Below are 19,543 nucleotides of genomic sequence, written 5' to 3' on the forward strand. Positions count from 1 at the left end.
ACAGGAATGAGCTTCTAACTCTCTCTCTGAGAGATCATTTTACAAGTAAAATAGCTGAAATCACAGCACAGACGTTGTCTTTAACTTGTATATAACCATGTATATAACCTTGTATATAACCATGTATATAACCTTGTATATAACCATGTATATGGTTGATTTTGTCAGACGACGTTGTGGATATAAAACCAGGGTTTTAGCAGTGCAGAGCAGCAGCTTGGAAATGGCTTGGAGGTGACTGGTTAACATGTAGTCTTAATGGGCCATGTTTCAGTAACTATTTCATACTTGTTCCGTTGTCTGACAAGAGAAAAACATGTAATTGAGAACAGCTTTATTGGGAATTCACCTGTATTAAATGACTAAATATGTGAGCACAGAAGCAAACAGATAAAGGGCAGTCCAGCCATAGATTAGGTTTCGACTGAGTCTTGTTTTACTCCTCAGCCCGAAAAGCTTGAAAATTTGGTTATAAGCTTGCAGGGTTCCCTTTCATTCCTATTCCCTTTTTTTTTTTTGGTCCTAGCTTCATTAAACATCCTAAATAACTAACACCTCTCTGTCTGCCATGGTGATGAAGAGGCCTAGTTTGTTTTGTGCAGCTGGAGTACTTGATCCAAAACCATCATTATCGTGGCGAGCAACAAAATGTCAGCTCCCGTTCAGAGAGCACGATCTGATACCACACCCAGTGTCCTCCTTAAGGCAGAGAGCCGCATGAAAACCCAGCCTCCACAAGATAGTGATTGAGAGTGAATGGTTGTTTTTATTGCGTGCTTTAGAGAAAACAGAGACCACCACTCAACATAGTAAACTACTACATAATCAATGAAGCAATGGGTAGTAGATTTTTCCTTTTATCATTCAAAGTAGCAGGTGTCATAATTTGTTTCTCATCTACACATAATCCAGTCGACTGCATGCGTTTCCCATGCAGGAGTCATATCCATACGGCAGATTAAAACTGTATTTGAATGAGAAAGATAATGTGAGGAAATAGCTCAATAGCTCAGTTTAATGTCTGCTCTCATATTAGCTGGTGGAGGCTTGTCTGCCCGGCTGAAGAACGGCTTCCTGCCTGTTGCTGCGGTGGAGGAATAAATCAGGACAACCACGGACTGTTCAGGTGGCAGCAGTCTCTCTCTGGCTGTCAGGTCAGTCTAATATAAGGTCTTTTCTGCTCCACAATGTTCCTTTCCTTCAGGGATCCAGGCATGTTCAGTGCAATGGACGCTGTGGGTTCACCAGTGGAGATCACAGACATTTATTTGTTAGGGGCACAGTGCCATCCGGTGGTTGCAAGAAAAACTGAAGTACATGTGTTTGGCGGCTGCGACCACAGCCTATGCCTAAATCAGCTACATCAGCGAGGCCAGTAAAGGGAAAAATCTGGCAAGACTGATGAACTTTAAATCTATAAATAGAAAAAGAGAAAAAGTGGGTTGAAGGTGCTGGCCATGACTCTGCATACATCGGTTTTATGCACTGTAGCCACAATTGAACTCATTACCTTTTTTAATGGTTTCTCATCATTTTAAACTATAATAATTATTAACACGGTCTTGCAATAATAGTATTTAAAACCAGCCACCTCCTGCTGCTTTATTATCTTTATTCCAGCTTTCAGCAGTGGATGCTGCTTAATATTTAATAACAAATTGCTGACTGCATGATGCTTTGACTAACCTCATAAACCCAAAAGAAAATGAAACTATGGGTGGCGTATAAATAATATAGGCTTAATGGATGTCCTCAATGTCAAAATATTCCACATAATAAATTACGTTTGGGAATTTAATGTGTATGCAGAGTTAAAATTACATAAATATTATAACACTCTCTATAACACTGTATTTCTGTTTCAGGAACCCAGTACACATATTTACAGCTGAAGAACAAAATATATACAACAAATCCCACATAAGGTTTATTGGGATCATGTAGAATTGTGATCAAACTTGAGTTTTCGCATCCACACATACCAGAGAGTTTTAGGTATTTAAAGGGGATGGTTTTCAACATGGCACAATAAGAAAATAAAAGTACATAACAGTAAAAATGTAAAGCACTGTTGTGAGTTATAAGAAGCACTGTAGGTATAAATATCCATATTTGAGTTCATCAAATCCCTCTTAAACAATCCTGAAGCTCTGCTCCATACAATTGTACATAAACGTTACCACAGCATGAACATTATGTGCGAGTAGATGAAATTAAGCTGAAACTGTTCCCATTATATGTAAGGCAGCTCAAAACTCACAATTGTTATATTAATTGTTATTGCTCTGTTGTTTTAATAATTGCACTATTTCTGTTGTGTTATTGTATTTTTTTGGCCCTGCTATATATTCTAATTGCACGGTTCTACAATTTTCTTCTCACCAAAATTTGCGGCTGCAACTACCAGTCTGCATAGTTAATTGATATAGTCAAGTGACCTAACCAAAGGATAGGGTAGATCCGGATAGGTCGATCAGTTTGGTTCATTTCGGCACTCTTTCTCTGTGTTACAAATGGATTTTTCTTTTTTTCAAACTTCACAGATTACACAAATGCCCTGACATCTCACAGCCTGGGGACCCTATGCAGACGTCACACCATGCCCTCGATGGTGTCGAGCTTCGGGGAACGCGCAGCTTCAGTGCGCTGCGTTCCCTGCTGCCTGCAGACCTGCTGGTAGTCTTTCAGCACCCTCACCACCTCGTCATGTCCGAACTGCACGGCGTCATCGACTGGCAGGTTCCCCCACCTGCACAGTGAGGAGGAGAGGTCATGAAGACGAGGGAAATTAGCAGATAGATTATGGAGGAGAATTTTGAGCGGTTCACAGTTTTCAATTAGGGATCCACAATATATGGTAAAGACAATTTAAGCTCAAAAGGTTCACCCTTACAGTGCATTAAACCTCGTGATTAATCTGTTATTGAGTCACTACTAAATATTTTCTCAATCAAGTTGTTTTTTTATGTCTTGGTCTGTGAGATAATTGTATAGTTTCAGTTCATGGTGAAAACATTGTGCTTTCATTCAATAACTTCTTAAAATCAGAAACCACATTTTCAGGAGATAGATGGGAATGAATATGCATCTAAATAATGTGTTATCGAAATGATTGCACATAAAATGATACTTGCAAATGACTGCAAAGAAAATAGAACTAGATGTTAAAATATTTGATCGGGATCAAATGCATGACATAAGGAGCAGTGAAGAAAATGCAAGCTAAAGGATACAAAGAAGTTTGAGATGCCAATCTCACCTGTCTTCTACAAATGGATCAACTTTGCAAGTTTCCGTCAGAAAGTTCACAACATCTATGTGACCTGATAATAAACAGAAAACATGCCAGTTTTTAGTTTCCCATCAGGGGCAATCAAATAGAGACAACCTTTTTCTGAAAAACACTTTGGTGTCAAAAAGCAATGGAACAGCAGCATAAACCTTAAATTCATACCACATAAAACTAGCAATCTATTCTTGATTTACAACTTTATCTAACAGCATGAGAAATTGTGGTTGACGAAAATACTTGTGAAAGACAAAGAAAACTGCTGAAAATACAAACGGCGTGAAAAAATAAACGATGTACGATCATTTCCTCCAGTCATAATCCAACTCGGAATCAGATTTAGTGAGTGCAAAGCTCTGCCTTTTTCATTTGGAAGAAAACACGTATCACTCCCATTTTTTATCTCATAAACAAATGCCTTGCTTACAAGGTTGTTTCTGAAAAATGTTACTCTTGAAGACACTGCAGCGGAGCATTAAATCTGCGCTGTGAATAAACTTAAACCGCAACAGAAGACAAATAATCGAACATTTTGGTGCTCTGTAAGGGTTTGTGGGCTGATTCATTAGTGGTCTCGTACAACGTGAGCCAGAGGTACTGAACCTGTACAGTCACTCACGAAAAACAAACGACGTTAAAACTAATTACTGCAACAAATAATTTAACAAGTGTAGTTAAACAGAAAATCTCTAATCTTTTTGCCGGATGACACATTGAGATAAAAAAAAACAAAACAAACTGCAGAACTACTGAAACTTTGCACGTGTGTCATGTTAAAACCACGGCAAGTGACTTGTTATGTCTCACCTCACCATTGCTGGCATCCAGCTATGTAGTGAGTGAAACATTATTGATATCGCACCCGTTCCGTCAGGTGCCTCGACAGGGCAATCGACGTGTCTCAGCAGAGTTCAGGGCGTCTCCAGCCACAGTAAAGGCGCCAGGTTAAATGTTTTACCATACTCCACCACACAAGATCAATGCATGCTTTAGAAAAATTACAAATTTCAGCTCTAATAACACATTAGTTAGAGGCCCTGCCCGCCCACACGGGGTTTTCACTTATTCTGAAAATTATTATTATTGGATTCTGTTCGGGTGGAAGTTGGGTGCAGCTGTGCTGGAACAATCATTCATGAATTCATGAATTTGTGAACGAATAACAAATGAAAAAGGTGTAACTTCTCCTACCTTGTGCAAGAAAAGGAGGGTCAGAGAGATTTATATACTCATGCAGTCCACAGAAGAGGTTTTAATCGGGCAGCATAAGTGAAAACACCTGCTTGGGTGGATTATAGGTGTTGAGGGCCTTTAAAATGTTGTAACATGCTTGAGAAGTTAGAGACGGTTTGAAGGATATACTGCATATAGCAGGATATTTTATTCAAAACTAAGTGTTATTTTCTGTTATGTTTTACTGGAGTTCATATTTTTTAGAATTGTATGCTTCCTTTTACCTTTAAGAGTGGAGAATGTTATTTTTTGCCCTTTGGTCATACAGATTTGTTGCCTGACTGTTTTAGAGTTTTCCTGTGGAACTGACATTAGTGTTGCTCATTCATTGAATGAAAATTAAGAACCACGGATGAACAGAACACGTGGAGCTCACCCTCTGCTGCAGCGATATGCAGTGCTGTTCGAGAATCATAGTCTTTCAGATCCATGTCTGTGGATGAGAGCGAAAACCTGAAGGAATAAATAAAAGTACAGTTATATATTGGGATATATTAGGCAGCAAGTGAACAGTCAGTCCTTGATGTAGCAGGAAAAAATGGGCAAGCGTAAGGTACTGAGTTTATAAGATATTTTACAAACCAGACAGAAATAAACGCAGAAATTAGCTGTTTCACCTCCAGTAGATTTCCCACTCGGAAAATCTATGCCGAGCAGCACTGAAGCTGTTTGTTACAGTTCACTAAAACACTTGATGTTCATTTTTAATTGAATTTTTCCACCGTCTGTATGGTTTGTTTGTTTTTTTTTCCATTACTCAGGCCTGGTGTTGACATTCAAGGCCATTTATTATACAAGAAAGACAATAATCAGGCCTCCTGGTAATGCACCTTCTCAGGGCCGACACATCTCCACTGTAGGCAGCGAACATCAAGTTGAAAACAGACTTGTTCTGCAAACACAGGGAAGTAGCATAAACACAGAGGCACTAAACATGTTTAACGCAATAAACGAACTGAGAAAGCAACTCACCCTGTCATCCCCGTCCTGCCTGCGAGGGTCCTGCTTCTTCACAAAGTGCCTCAAGTTGTCGTAATTGTGGAAATTGAAGAGTGACACGAGCTCCTGAGGATAAGATACAGCTTTTATTTAGTTAAAAGAGAAAAACACAAGGATTCAACTGAAAACACAAACCTATGGAGTCACTGTGGAGCTGCTACATCACAGATGACCAATAGGTTGTGATCTGGACGTTATTTTCAACCTCTTTCACATTGTTTTCTCTGTAGAAAAGCTTTACATTTTACATCTTGGTGATATTAATGGTTTGAGTCAAAACTTTCAGATTTTTGGCTTGCGTATAAAGTTCACTTTGGCTTCACCTGGTGACAAGAAGAAGAAAAAGGCAGTGGCAGACAGTAATCCATCAGAATGATTCGATGCTATAATCCCATAACAGCTGATAAGTATATTTATTAAAGCATCTACTTCTTTGCTAGAAAGAGACTAAATGCAAAGACACAAAAGGCAGAGTGCACGTCTTCCTCTTGCCTGACAGAAGTGTATTCCCCGGACGCTGTTTCCAACTCTGTCCAGCGGAGGAGACCAACACATTACTCCCATCACGTTGGGGATCACCAGCAGTATTGCACCAGACACGCCGGATTTGGCAGGCAAGCCCACCTGGGAGATGAGAGCAAGAAGCTCTGTGTGGGATTTGTTTCAGGTCATCAAACGAACAGGCATTACCTTCACAGCGAACGACGAGTATGGGTTTGCTTTTGGGTTAGAGCGGTGGTGTGGTGGTACAGTCACCTTCTAGTGGTTACTCACATGAAAAGCCATCTGGCCCGAAAAGTCGTACATGCCGCATGAGTGCATGAGACTCAAAGTGTTCCGCACTGCCTCGGCACTCAGGACACGCTCGCCTGTGATCGGACAAATTCCCCCGTTGGCCAGAGTGGCAGCCATGATACTCCCTGATTCACAGGTCACCTCGATTGAGCACAGCTGAGAGCAGAGGAGGGTAAGGTTATGGTTGAGACGTTTGGAACTACAGTATTTTTGTTTCAGCTAAATTAATATCAGGATCCACATGAATAATAATAAAAAAAAGGTTGTTTAATGATTCTTCATGAAATGCTGTATTCATGACATAGAAGTTTACCTGGAAGTAGAAGTCTAAGGCATCGATCATATCCGCCCAAGGTGGAAAACACTGGTGAATGAAATGCGATCATCATGACTGTTTGATTGACTAACATTGTACAGATATACGATGATTTCTCAATCAGAAAATCAAGATTATGTCAGCCAATTCATAAAGCTCTCTCTTGGTCTGGCCCCTCAAACGAGATCAATTTTTCTCGTTGGGAGACCCTACCGGGGACTATTACCCTCGACAACACAGCTCCCAGGGGTGGCGCCATGGGGGAAGGTCACGCATAACCCCTCTAACATGATGAAGTGGTGATGCAAGGAGGGGTGTGGGAGATGTATGGAGAGGCCACAGAGAAGGCGTTTTATTTGGCCCCAAAGATGATTGGACTAGCAAACTGATGAGGGCAGCAAAAATGGAAGGAAAGTCGAGTTTTGATATTTTATTGGAAGCATAAAAGGAAGGAAATTTTAGAAAAGACTTAGTTGTATTCTGTGGCTAGAAATAATTGTAGGAATATTGGGCTCAAAAATCCAAAGGAAAAAAAAAAAAAACTTAAAAAAGAAAAAACGTAAAATAACGAAAATAGTACAGTGAAGAGGCATATTTTTACTGGTTCCTGAAAATTATTACATTTGAAAATATGTTGTTTCCCCCCCGGAAAACAATGATATCTAGGTTTTCAAAAGATTAGCTTATCTTTGCCACTGTATATAATATGTAGAATTCAAACAATGAATCCATTAATCGATTAGTCAACTGACAGAAAATGAATCTACTGATGATGGGTTGATTGTTTGAGTCATTTTTTCTAGCAAAAGGCCAAACATTCTCTGGTTTCAGCTTCTCCAGTGAGAGCATTTGCTGCTTTTCTCTATTTCATATCATGAAAAAACTGAATATCTTTAGGTTTTGGACTGTTGGTCGGACAAAACCAGACACTGAAAGACATCACTGTGGCTTCAGGAAATTGTTATGGGCATTTTTCAGGGTTTCTGGTGTTTTATAGACCAATCATTTAATAAAGAAAATGGTTTGTTGTAGCCCAATTTCTATGTACAAACTCTGTAAAAGAACATGAAACATACATGTGAAAGCACAACACCCAGTTAGTGTGTAAACATTAAGCTTTCTCTCAAACAGATGCAACAGAAAATAAAAAGGGTTTATAATCCTGCATATTTTAGCACTGTAAGAAAATGTACTGTAACTGACCTTCTTCTCTTTCATGTAATATCCAATGGCGAAGTTTCTGTCACCTGTTTCTTTTTCTGACTGGAACCTGAGACAGACAATCGGAAGGGGTCAACGCTGAAACAACAATAATTCAATGGGGCAGTGGACGGGCGATCTGCCTAACACTGCCGTGGAACTTAGGTGTGTTAAATGAAGATATATAACGACAACATACCTCTTAATTATTTGACAGTGTACTCACGTGGCATTGCTGAATCCAACATATTCTTGGCCAGCCATCCTTTTCACAAACTCCATAACCTAGGCAAATGAAGACAAAAATGTATGTGTACCGCAGTGTCTCTCTGTCCACTGAGATGATCATGCCACAGTTTGCTATTCATGGTCGTAACAGAGAAGAAAGTCCGAGGCACAGTACTTACATAGTCAAACTTCTCTGCCTTATTTGAACGAGGCTGAAAACAAAGCGAGAGTCGTTTGCTTGTATAAGAATATGCTGATTGCAACTGCCACGTTCATGAAAACTAAATATGACTTCAGTGTGATTAATAACACAGGGTGAAACGATGCATGAATGTATCGCTGATTGCATCATTTAACATCCTATTATCATTGGGTACAGCAAGAGGGGAAAGATGCAGTGATCATAAACCACAGAGTTCAGGCAGAGGTCAGGAGGCATTTCACAAAACAGGACTACAAACACCCGTGAAAAAAAAAAGGTCCTTCCGATCCCTTTTGTTTTCTGGTTTGAATCTGTAAGACAAACCTTGTGAATATGCCAAAGAAAAGCCGTGATATTCAGAAAATAAGAGATTTCTCAAAATATTCCATGTATCAGGATATTTTGAAGTTATATAAATAACTTGCCACTGCTGCTTTATAACATTTCCCCCGGGCTTTGTCATAAAGATCATCGTCACATCAGCAGACTCGCTCAGCGACTTGCAGGCTCTAAACTAGAACACACTGCACATAACGGGGCTAAATGGGGTTTATTATTTAAAATAAGTCACAAAAACAAGACGGCTGTTTTTTTCCGGAAAACCGTTTTAACTGTTGGCCATGGTCTAATTAAAATGTTTCAATGACACACAAAATCATCTATAAAACTTCAAAACAGTACTGACAACAAATGTCCGGCACTTAATGGGATGAATGTGCTTGCAACAATCTACAAAATGCATTTTACAGCAAGATTGTTCCAGACTTTTCATGCATGGACAAGACCAAATTTTAAAGACATTCCACAAATTCCCCAACCAGTGGGAATCTTGTCATTTTTTAAAGATAATTAATTAATTCAAATTATACAGTTAACTTTTTAAAAAGTATACACAGTCTACCACTTGTGGGACTCCGAAGTACAAGTAACAGTGAATTTTTCCATGGCACGGACATGCTGTGTACTGGACGTGCTAACTCAATTATCACGCACCAGGCTGTGCATGTCCATCTGTTTACCTTGATAAGAGAGCTGATCACTATGGCTCCAGCGTTCACCATTGGGTTGTGGGGTTTATCTGGAGGAAAGGACAACAAGATAAGGTACCACGTTGATGAGGGGTTCCGTACTAAATAGCAGCTTTGTAAAAAGGGAGTTTCATTTAATTTAATCGGTCAGACCAAATATGAAAAAGCAAAGAAAATAGTAATAAATACAGAAAAAATTCACGTAGTCGTGAAGGGACCTGAGGTGTTTGTCTGGCATGTGTATGAAACATGTTCTGAACATGCTGAGCTGCAGACCCATCGACACATTAAAACAAAGGGGTAAAAGAACACATCACAATCAACTCTAATATTTCCTGAAAGTACTTGGTCCTTTTTAAATCTCATGCAGCTGAAATTCTGAACAGGCTGTAATTCACTTGTTACTTTTAGGCTAGTTTGAGAAAAACAGAAAACAAGCTGAATACAGCACAACTCACACTTCTTTCCGTTATCGATTAATCTGTTGATTATTTTTATGACCAAACAACTGTTTGTTTAGTCAATTGAATGTTTTAAAAACAGCGACAATAATAGAGAAAAATGGAAAGTGACCAGCTTTGATTGAAAAATGACTCAAACGATTCATAAATAAGCAAAATAGTTTGCTGGTTAATTTTCTGTCAGTTGACCAATGCACTAATGGTTTCAGCTCTAGGGCTTGCTTCATTATTTGGTTGTCCTTTGAGGAGAGAGATAAACTGTTTTGGTTGCCCCTCTCCAGTGTAATTAGAAGACGTCCACGGCTTCATTTCTTGCTTGTTTCGGAGCAAAAAAAACCAAAAACCTAAACTTTTAAAAAAGATATGATGTGGTAGAAATTTCAGCTGGAGGAAGATGTAATCCATCCAGTGAGCGTTACAGTCAGTAAAGGAAACTCCTAGAAGTAAATTGTCTGGCGCAGCAGACATACTGTACGTATCTACTCATACCTTATAGGTTTCTTTCTCCTGTCGCTTCAAACTAGAAGTGTCATTTACAGTCCAACAGCACAGCGACAGGGCCTTACACACCTTCATCATCCAGTGAGAGCATGTTGAACTTGAGTCCGCTGGGCTCCATGCCAACATAATGGTGGACCTCCTCCGTTCCCGCCTCATGGACGGCGATGGCGTACTGCAGGGGCTTCACACAGGACTGCAGGCAGAACGGCTGCTTGGTGTCACCCACTGAGTGCCTGGAGGGAAAAGGAACCAAGACGAAACTTTTGAGAAGCAAAGGATCCCGGAAATTATGGTTCCAGGCCCACGTTAAGTGTCACACCCGGTCTACCCAGGAACACCACAGTCGTGACAGCAGTCGTCACTCAGCAGCGGCGACTGGGCAGTTTGAGGGTGAGCCGAGAGCTTTCAACCATATCACACAGTTTCTCAGCATGGTTGAAATCAAATCCATCTCAAGATTTAGGCTAACATGGATGAGAAGTGATTGTAGTGTTCCGAAAAACTGAAATTTAAACATATACAGTTCAATGACGAGTGGGAAAACGCCATCTGCAAAGGAAGATCGTGTTATACGATCGAAAGCTCCGGAACTGCTACTGAATGGACCTTGGGGTGAGAATATTTGGTCAAGTACAAATCTGGATTTCTTACCTCTGGCCATCCACTGTACACAACGACATGCCCCACAGTTCTGGGCTAAACTTGGCCAACTGGGGGATGTAGTCTGCGACCTAAAGCCAGGAAGCACAAGGGAAACACAGAAGTCAGATCACACAATTTCCGATTTAGACAAGATGTCAGTAGAAAATGATTTTGTAGGAGTAGGCAGATGGAGTAAGGAAGAGTCAGTGAAATGGGACACAGTAAGGATTCCTACAGTACGCATTTTCTGTCAGCAGCATGAATTTGAAAAAAAGCCACGGCAACATTTAACTGTCAATTGTTCTTGACTACACCACATACAGGACATATCACAATATGTGAAATGCGGTAGGTATAAGAATCAGTATTCACATGTATGCAGGGACTAAACCATGCTGTTTTTCCATGTTTCTACACCCGTTATATGAAGCATTTCCCTCAACACAGAAGAGCCGGAAATTCACAACTAAGATTTCCATTCATAAGGAACAAACAAACAACACACATACCTTCCCATCACTTTGGTTTTGCACTCTGTTGTAGATTTCATTGATTTTTTGTGCAAACACATCAAACTCAGGGATGATAAATTTCTTTCTGAAGGCCTGGATCAACAAGACGACGTTTCCACCAACACATCTGAAAGATAAACAACGTAATGCAGAGCACTTACTGAAAATTAGATGTTTTCTTTGTTATTGCAATAACATAGTACATGCGGTGTGTGTGTCTGTGTGTGTGTATGCGCGCGTGCGTGCATGCAATTCTCAGTAAGAGTGGGGAGCAGCTGCAAGCTATCAGTCTGAGCAACATGCCTTTGCTTTCACCAGCATGACAGTATATAAAGCTGACATGACCTGACACACGCTACATAAAACTGAATTTACCACAGGCTGCCTACAGGTTTCACTGAAGTGCTGAATGACTTGAATGGCTAGCTATAGATCAATCAACAGAGAAAACAGTGATAAGAAAATATGTTTTTTATTAGATATTTATCTTTACCTATTTAAAAGCAAATGCAGGGTTGATTGCAGATCCAAGAAATGATAACAAATTATTTGAAATATCAGCGTATTTCCGTGACATTAGTCAGGTGAATTCTTTTAAAACGTATTGTAGTGTCGTGCAATTTCATAAAAGTCCAGCACAAACCACAGCCTAAAAAAAATGACCATAGGGGAGAATCACTACATATCAGACACAGTCTTACTAAACAATTGGCACTGTAAACTTCAACAAAGTGACATTCACAAAGTATAGCATTACATTGCAGTGCATTATAAATGTGCTCGCAGTATAATATCAATCGCTTGTGGCTCTAAAGTCCTCCACATTCTTCATCTTGCATAAAAACTAGACCGGAATTACTTCTAACCAGTGAAAGTAAAGTATGTGTGCAAGACAAGGGAACAAAAAAGAGAGACAAAGGGACAGACGGGCCGAGAGACAATCATGCAGCAAGTCACATACAACAAACCCTTCATTAAAATGGATTGTTGTTGGAAGGTCGGACTAAAAATAGTCTGTAGTGGTCTCATGCCTTCACTGGGTAGTGAATGGAAAACAAAACACCACGAGACAGTCAGCGTTGAGATACATGTCAAATATGAGGGGCAACGTGGAGAAGCAATGCTCTCAGGAACAGGCAGTAAAGTGGGGGAACTGCTATAAAAATCTATGGTTTTTTTTATTTCCTGTCGACTGTGTGATTGAATGCGCAGTGCTTGAGCACTGTTGCTCATTAAAGTTGCCTGCGTTTGAGTTGTTGATCTGCTGTATTTTAATCCCCCAGTTAAAGTGAGAAATGGGTAATCTATTCATATTTTGTTTTATTTTACTCAAAGGAGCACAATAAATAAAAGCCACAGCACATCAGTATCGGGGGGTACAGCAAATTAGTGCGTGGGAGATGATTTCTGGCTTAAAAAAAACAAAACAAAACAAAACACCCCACCTCTTAGACTGAAGGTACAGTGTACTGTAGCTCTGGAAAAAAGACATAAAACCCCCAGAACAGAAAACAAAGGGAGCAGCCAGTGGACTGAGAGTGAACGAAGGCGCTGCACTTTGTAGTCATAGACATTTCACCGGAGGTCCTGAGATACTGGCGGTAAATCGCCGTAATGCAAGGGAACTCATTTGATTTTGTGGTGATCAAAGGATCAAGTGCTCATGTCTCCACACACGCAGTCACTCCGAATAATCAGACACAATACAGGAGCTTCTTCCTGTCTACTGCAGCGGGGCGAGCTAGAGCCAATCAAACGACAGCAAAACAATCTGGACGGACAGATACCGTAACACTACGGATGGGAGAAAAAAAATCCTACGTTACTGTGCGCTGCGGTGAACTGTCTGCTCTCTCTTCCTCTGTGGTGCGCTGGAGGCCCTTGTCCCAGCAGGCATTTTGACTCATCGTCGTAGGAAAAAAAAGCACGGGTGTCACAAATACCATCAACAGTGGCTCTGTTCTATTCGGGTGTCCCAGTAAGACATGAGCGTGTGACAGTGTATACCAGGACCCTGAAACTGGCGCAGCTGAATGGAAACATCACACGATTCATTTTATTATTAGCACCTGTGCTTTCCCTGCTTGTGACTTGTCAAAACCGTATTTTGTGAAAAAGGCTCACTGTCTCATGTTTTCATATCTGTGTCCCAGTAGCACGGCCTGGAGGATTTGGGAAGTCATTATTACCCGTGTGAGCCGTTCCTAAGCCCGTTGCCTGTGTGTTTGAAAGGCGCCATACAACTGATTCTAGATCTGCCGCGGTCTCACCTGTGGAAAAGGTCCCTGTCCATCATCACCTCACCGGCGGAATCCTTCAGGGCCCGTCGAAGCTTCTCCATGCAGTCCTTCAGACGAGGGTCAGACGGTTGAAGGCCGGTTCTCTTCAGGGCCTGCGAAGCAACAATGGATGCTACAGATAGATGGTTTTTCGCATATGAAGAGTAGATAATTAGCATGTTTTCATGCTACTTACTGAGGTAAAGTATGAGATGGGGACCTGCTCTTTTCCCTCTGTGATGGTGTAGAAAAGCATGTCTTCCACTCCAGAGCTGGGAGGCTTTGAATCTACATTCCTGGTGAAGTGAATAGTAAACTCTTGAAAAAAAAAAAAAAAAAAAGAAAGCCCCCAGTCTTGGGGGTTCACTTACAAGACAATCTAGCCAAAGTTATTAAAAAAAAAAAAAAGTTTTAATAAGTTATGTCAAAGTTAACTTCTAAATAACCAATCAAGTTCTATTGGTACCATTCATGCAAACATACAAGTACTGAAAACTGTTCACATGCCACCATTAACTTCTCACCTATATGTATATAAAAAAAAAAGCCAATGCTGCTCAAAGTGCTGGTTGCCTCATGTCCGCTCACTGGCAGCTGAGCGGACATGACCACTTCTGCAGCACTGGATAACTCCGGGCTGGATCATTTTTCTTTGAGATGTTCACACCAAATATCCCACCCTCTGCATATCACTTGTGTCCATGATACACTGCGCATCATAACTGCCAGACCTGTACATTCGCAATGCACTGTCCGGGCCCTTGTGAAATGTGCCTGTAAACACTTTCTGAAATATGTGACTGACACACACACACACCCACGCACACGCACACACACACACGCGCGCGCACACAGTTCTTACAGGAGGCCCAGGTAAAATTCCTCTCAACAGTGTGGAGGCGGCCTGAGTGTGAAAAAGGTGCTGACTCTCGGCTCTCAACTCGCTCGGGGACACTCACTTTTTGAGGTGGGGGTGATCGAAGTTGGGCGGTCGCGGCAGCTGGGACGCGGCTGGTGATTTAGAGCTCAGACTACACGCAGCCTGGATGATGAAAACCTTCTTCGCCGCGTCTGTGTTTTGGACGATGAGTTTTGCGGAGCTGGGCAGACGCAGCGCTCTCAGGCAGTGCATGGCCGCGGCGAACGGCAGCGCCAGACCGGCTCTGAATAGTTATGATTGACCGCAAGTAAAAGCAGCAGATCACGGTGACAGGTATTTCTTTCGGGCTGGTTTAGCAGAAGGCTCCTGCGAGGTCACTGACTGGGCTGAAGTTTTGCCGCCTTCACGTGTCGACGGAAATTTTTGCATTTTTGACAAGTGCTTTTTTTTTTTTTTTTGCCACGTTGACAGTGTTCGCGTGTAGGTGACACATTTAATGTAGAGTTTGTATTGTTCACAACGCCACTTTACCTACCTGATATTGAGCACTTTTACGCTCTTCACTCTTTGCCAGGTAGCCCCACAACTTGACTAAAAAAACAACAACCCCAAAACAAAACAAAACAAACAAAAAAAACCGTGTAAACTAGCAAACGTAGCCACTGGGCACATTGCGCATCACAAACGTGCCACCAGCTGTCAGTAATGTCACAGAGAAAATATAATTTTACGAGGAGCACTTGAAAGCCGCAGGGAGTCTTTGTAATGAGTTACAGGCACACCACCACACGCGGCAGCTGTCACTTGACTGACAGCTGAAGTAGCAAACCGGAGGCTCGACATCTCTTTCGGGAAAAACACAGGTCTCCCGCCCACGAGAATGGATTCGGCAACTTGTTAGCGGGTAATTTAGCATCGTGAATAAAAACAGGCCAGATTTACATGCTGTCGATTTTTAAGATGATAACTAACTGAACTGATAGTTTAACTTCCAAAAAAAAAAAAAAAAAAAAAATGTTATCAAGACAAATAACGGTGAATTAAATGTAAGTGAACTAAAAAGTAGGTGTTAAGGTTTAATTTTGACCATCTTACACACCACGAGGTACTACAGATGTATTATCCAGAAAAATCCAGATGTTACACAGATGGTTGAAATGCGTGATTACATGAGTGAGCGTGTGTACATCAGTGTGAGACAAAGAAAAAGTGATGTTTATAAACTGAACGCAACTTGTCGCTTGGTTTGTAATAGAAAAAAAAACACTAAAATATACTACTTGAAGAACGATAATGATCATAATATGGCTTCACATCATTGTGACGCAGAATGTTTATATTTTTTTCATGCCACAGCTTTCAGCTATTTCTTCCATTTGTGTCTGCAAAAACCTGATCAATGCATTCTGAAACACACTTTTTCTTGATAGTAAATTTGTTTACTTAGCCTCTGATGATTAATAGGAGCCATTCCAAGGAACATAAATAACAATGTCAAAAGGCACCGCATAGTGTTACCAGACAAAGTAATATTTATACAGTAAATTTTACTGTACAGTTTCATTATTTTCTTTCGTATTGTCTAAAAGTGTTGAGCAGACATTACAAAGGAAAAAGTACTTTTACATGGCAGATCATGCGCATATAAAAATAATAATAACTGCAACATCAGATCATTGCATTTCCAGTGCGGATAAAGAATACAGATATTGGGAAAGGCAAAATATGTATTTTTCAGTCAGCCTCTGTACTGCATCAAAGCGACATAAAAAGGCCGATGACATTTCTTCAAAGTCGTCACAAGTTACACGCTCTTTGAAGGACGAGGCAGCACCAGCTTCAGCCCAACATCAACTACGCAGGAAGGCATGTAAGAGAGGGGGATCCAGATAAGCTTGGCGTCCCAGCCGGCGCTGTATCTGGTGCGGGGGTAGGCAGCTGTCAGAGCGTGCTCCATGCAGCTGGTCACCTTGGTGAGGTCAGAGTCGCACACAGCGTTCATGATCAAACGCTGGACCTTGATGTCTGAGAAGGAGAATCCCACAAACAAACAGATGAACAGATATTTTATGCATAGAACTAAATAATCCAATTTCAATGCGTTTTTTTCTTCACCTAAAATGTACCTACTGCATGTTGATGGACATTCATGATGTGACATTTTCACAAGTCACAATGAAACCACATTTTAAGCGTATCCTACACCCTTAATTTTATGTATTTCCTAATGTGTTTTTTAAAGATGTTTTCCATATTTTGGAAAGTTAGTAAACAACCACGTTTCATGGTGACTTTAAAGCTCATACTATAATTTAAAAACTCAGTGATTTTCAGTACAAGAATGAATTTTTGTTATTGTCAGATTAGTCAAAAATTACAGTCATGAAACAGATACAGTACGTTTCATGACGTATTTCACGTAAAGTAATTAATGCTAACTTCTGTTTCGCATTACAACCAGCAGTCTATAGGACCAACAGTCGACCGTACTTACACTTATCAAGGTACTTGTCTCCATAGCTGGCTTGAACTTCGGGGCTGAGCTGGTTCCACAAGCGATGCAGCTCCCTCTCGATGGGGTCGAGGCTCGTCACTGCAGTCTTGAAAAACCCCGGCTCAATGATGCACACATTGACTCCAAAGTAGTTTATATCTCTCCTGGATACAGAAAATATCATGTAGACCAACACCGTATACAGGTTCATATTTTATTTCAAAAACAGAGCTTTAATCAAGTTTGAGCACCACATTCTAACAAGTCGCCCTTTATAAAAGATTTATAAGTTGTAACTAATGGCTTTATTACTGGCTAATAAATCATTTACCAGGGCTTTAGAGATCAGTTAGAAGTCATTAATAGGAACAATGTTTGGGTTGCCAGATTGTGTTTAATACTGTTTGCCAATAATGCTGTCATAAATATCGGTAATCCACAAACGAATAACTGCGGGTTTTACACTTAGTTTATAAACCATCAAGTTGCAGTTATACTTGTTAATAAGCAGTTAATAAATACATTTAAGTCAAAATTCTCAGAAGTGGACCATTAGAGTGTGAAGGGTCAAAGGGCAAGTTAAAGTATGGGTATTGGTTAATAGAAGCTCAGCTAAATTAAATCTTTGAAAAGCAGTGAAGAGGACCAATATTCTTTACTGTCTGATCTCATCAGCCAATATTTGTCTACCTGGCATATGCTTGTAGCGAATAGTTTTGTGTTACAGTGTGGTTTGTTGGACGGAATGGGTTTTATTGCTCTAAATGTGTTTAATGGTTTGTCTTTTATATGAATGTTCACTCTCTGTACATCAAATTTCCCTCCTGGGACAATAAAGATTGTGACTTGTACGACTTTTTATCCTAATAATCTGAATATACTGTAGGCCTTTGTAAAGGATAGGAAAAGACAAACTGGATAACTGGACACATTCAGTAATGCTTTCTCTGTGTCACAGTATGCTCTTATCTAAAGCTGATTGGGTCATGAGTCCTACCTGAGGCAGTCAGAGAAAGACTCCACTGCAAACTTGGAGATGCAGTATCCGCCGCCGTTGGCAGCCACTCTCCCCAGCACTGATGCTACATTTACGATACGGCCGCGAGCCTTTTTGATGAGGGGCAGGAAAGTCATCGTCATGGCGATCACCCCATTCATGTTGACTTTCAGTGTGCTGTGGAAATCCTCCACTTTCATCCACTCTGACGGACCCATGGGTAATGAGCGTCCAGCATTGTTCACGATACCCCAAAGTCCTACAAAGGAAATGAAAGACAAACAGGGGAAGAGGATATTTTGTGTTAGAGACACGCCTTTAAGTAACAGAGCCATCTCATTTTTAAATACTGCAAATCATCTCTCACCCTTATCGCCAACCTCCTTCTTGGTATACTCCATGGCTTTCTGGATGCTGTCCTGACTGGTCACATCCAGCAGGACAGTCTTCAAATAAGGGCCTGCCACCCTCTTCAGATCATCAGCTCCCTTTTCTGTGAGACAGCCAGCCAGCACACGGAAACCTCTTCGATCGAGCTTCTTGCACAGCAAGTTTCCAAACCCTGAGTCGCAGCCGGTCACAAAGACATACTTGTCGGTGATGTCCTCGATCTCCAGGCTGTCTCTGTACAGCCACACAATAATCCACAACCCCACAAAAGTAGCACCGATGTACAACCAAGCATTTTCCCTGAAAGAGAAGAGACGGGAGAATTCATAACATGAGAAAGACATGGATTTGACTCAGAAAATATTCTCGATGTGTAAGCTTGCAGGTTCAAAGATTAGGCTACGGCTGCAAAGTTATTTCCCAAAATGTACACTGGAGTAGCATTGGTATTTCTTACCCTAAAAGGTCGTAGATAAACTGTGTATCCATGCTGCTTCCAGGATTAGAAATGGGGTTTTGGTCACTTGGAGGACTTGCTGCGTTCTGAAAAAACATGTTGAGCTGTTGCTTGGTAATGAAATCTGATTTCCAGTGAATAGAATACAAAGTAGAAATACACAGACCAATTTCAGGAATTCCCATAATCAAATCCCTACTCACGTTCATAATGATGTAAGGTTTTATTGACGTCTTGTGTTGGTTTGTTGAACCTTTTTGATAAATATTGGATATGACGAACTTGTTCACTGAGGGCCTTAGTAGAGGAGGTGCTTGTAATACAGAACTGCTTTGGGCACATGAGAAATCTTTGGATAATACTCTTATGGAAGAATGAAAAGGCATTTGTGAGGGAGCCAGACCTTGAAGGGGGGGGGGGCATTGTTTTGAAGCATGAATTTAATGCCCATGACGGAGTTGCTTAAGCTGCTCATTGCTGAAAACCAATTAGTTTCAGGCTTATTAGTGATAAAAACCAGAAAAAATACATACGTCTGTGGGTCATATTATCCTTGATATCAAAATTCCCTTTAGACTTAAATCAGATACTGTACCCACTGCTGTACGGTTGCTGTTCAATTAAAACATTATTGATCCTG

At 40.8% G+C, this 19,543-nt stretch overlaps 2 protein-coding genes across 5 annotated transcripts; both read right to left on the bottom strand.

Moving 5' to 3' along the window:
• Positions 1-1,497: 1,497 nt before the first annotated feature.
• On the bottom strand, positions 1,498-15,273 carry gls2b (glutaminase 2b (liver, mitochondrial)). 4 transcript variants are annotated; one of them, XM_040159495.1, is made up of 18 exons: positions 15,101-15,273; positions 13,882-13,981; positions 13,677-13,798; positions 11,404-11,533; positions 10,904-10,983; positions 10,322-10,485; positions 9,282-9,340; positions 8,240-8,272; positions 8,059-8,117; positions 7,836-7,902; positions 6,630-6,680; positions 6,296-6,472; positions 6,014-6,145; positions 5,495-5,587; positions 5,353-5,414; positions 4,899-4,975; positions 3,260-3,323; positions 1,498-2,749 (listed from the first exon to the last, which is right to left on the bottom strand). In XM_040159495.1, exons 2-18 carry the CDS (start codon positions 13,939-13,941, stop codon positions 2,593-2,595), a joined length of 1,587 nt encoding a protein of 528 aa, XP_040015429.1. In that variant the 5' UTR covers positions 13,942-13,981; positions 15,101-15,273; the 3' UTR covers positions 1,498-2,592. The 4 variants fall into 4 exon arrangements, with proteins under 4 accessions (XP_040015429.1, XP_040015428.1, XP_040015430.1 ...); XM_040159494.1 differs by lacking the exon at positions 15,101-15,273 and adding an exon at positions 14,645-14,978; XM_040159496.1 differs by lacking the exon at positions 15,101-15,273 and adding an exon at positions 14,548-14,621.
• An 848-nt stretch (positions 15,274-16,121) lies between these two features.
• On the bottom strand, positions 16,122-19,174 carry rdh5 (retinol dehydrogenase 5 (11-cis/9-cis)). The gene is made up of 5 exons (XM_040115682.1): positions 18,904-19,174; positions 18,424-18,746; positions 18,057-18,315; positions 17,060-17,223; positions 16,122-16,590 (listed from the first exon to the last, which is right to left on the bottom strand). The coding sequence occupies exons 1-5, from the start codon at positions 19,110-19,112 to the stop codon at positions 16,370-16,372; spliced, it is 1,176 nt and encodes a 391-aa protein (XP_039971616.1). The 5' UTR covers positions 19,113-19,174; the 3' UTR covers positions 16,122-16,369.
• Between the last annotated feature and the right edge of the window lie 369 nt (positions 19,175-19,543).

Source organism: Xiphias gladius, chromosome 21 (genome assembly GCF_016859285.1).
Source record: "Xiphias gladius isolate SHS-SW01 ecotype Sanya breed wild chromosome 21, ASM1685928v1, whole genome shotgun sequence".
Taxonomy (NCBI): domain Eukaryota; kingdom Metazoa; phylum Chordata; class Actinopteri; order Istiophoriformes; family Xiphiidae; genus Xiphias; species Xiphias gladius.

Excerpts from the sequence above, each read along its gene's own strand:
- rdh5 (XM_040115682.1), bottom strand. The coding sequence starts at position 19,112 with ATGAACGTGAGTAGGGATTTGATTATGGGAATTCCTGAAATTGGTCTG. Across the intron at positions 18,747-18,903 it reads TTTATCTACGACCTTTTAGG|GGAAAATGCTTGGTTGTACA; the intron begins GTAAGAAATACC and ends CTTCTCTTTCAG. Across the intron at positions 17,224-18,056 it reads TCTTTCTCTGACTGCCTCAG|GAGAGATATAAACTACTTTG; the intron begins GTAGGACTCATG and ends TTCTGTATCCAG.
- gls2b (XM_040159494.1), bottom strand. The coding sequence starts at position 14,817 with ATGCACTGCCTGAGAGCGCTGCGTCTGCCCAGCTCCGCAAAACTCATC. Across the intron at positions 6,681-7,835 it reads ATTACATGAAAGAGAAGAAG|TGTTTTCCACCTTGGGCGGA; the intron begins GTCAGTTACAGT and ends TTCATTCACCAG. Across the intron at positions 2,750-3,259 it reads GATCCATTTGTAGAAGACAG|GTGGGGGAACCTGCCAGTCG; the intron begins GTGAGATTGGCA and ends CTCACTGTGCAG.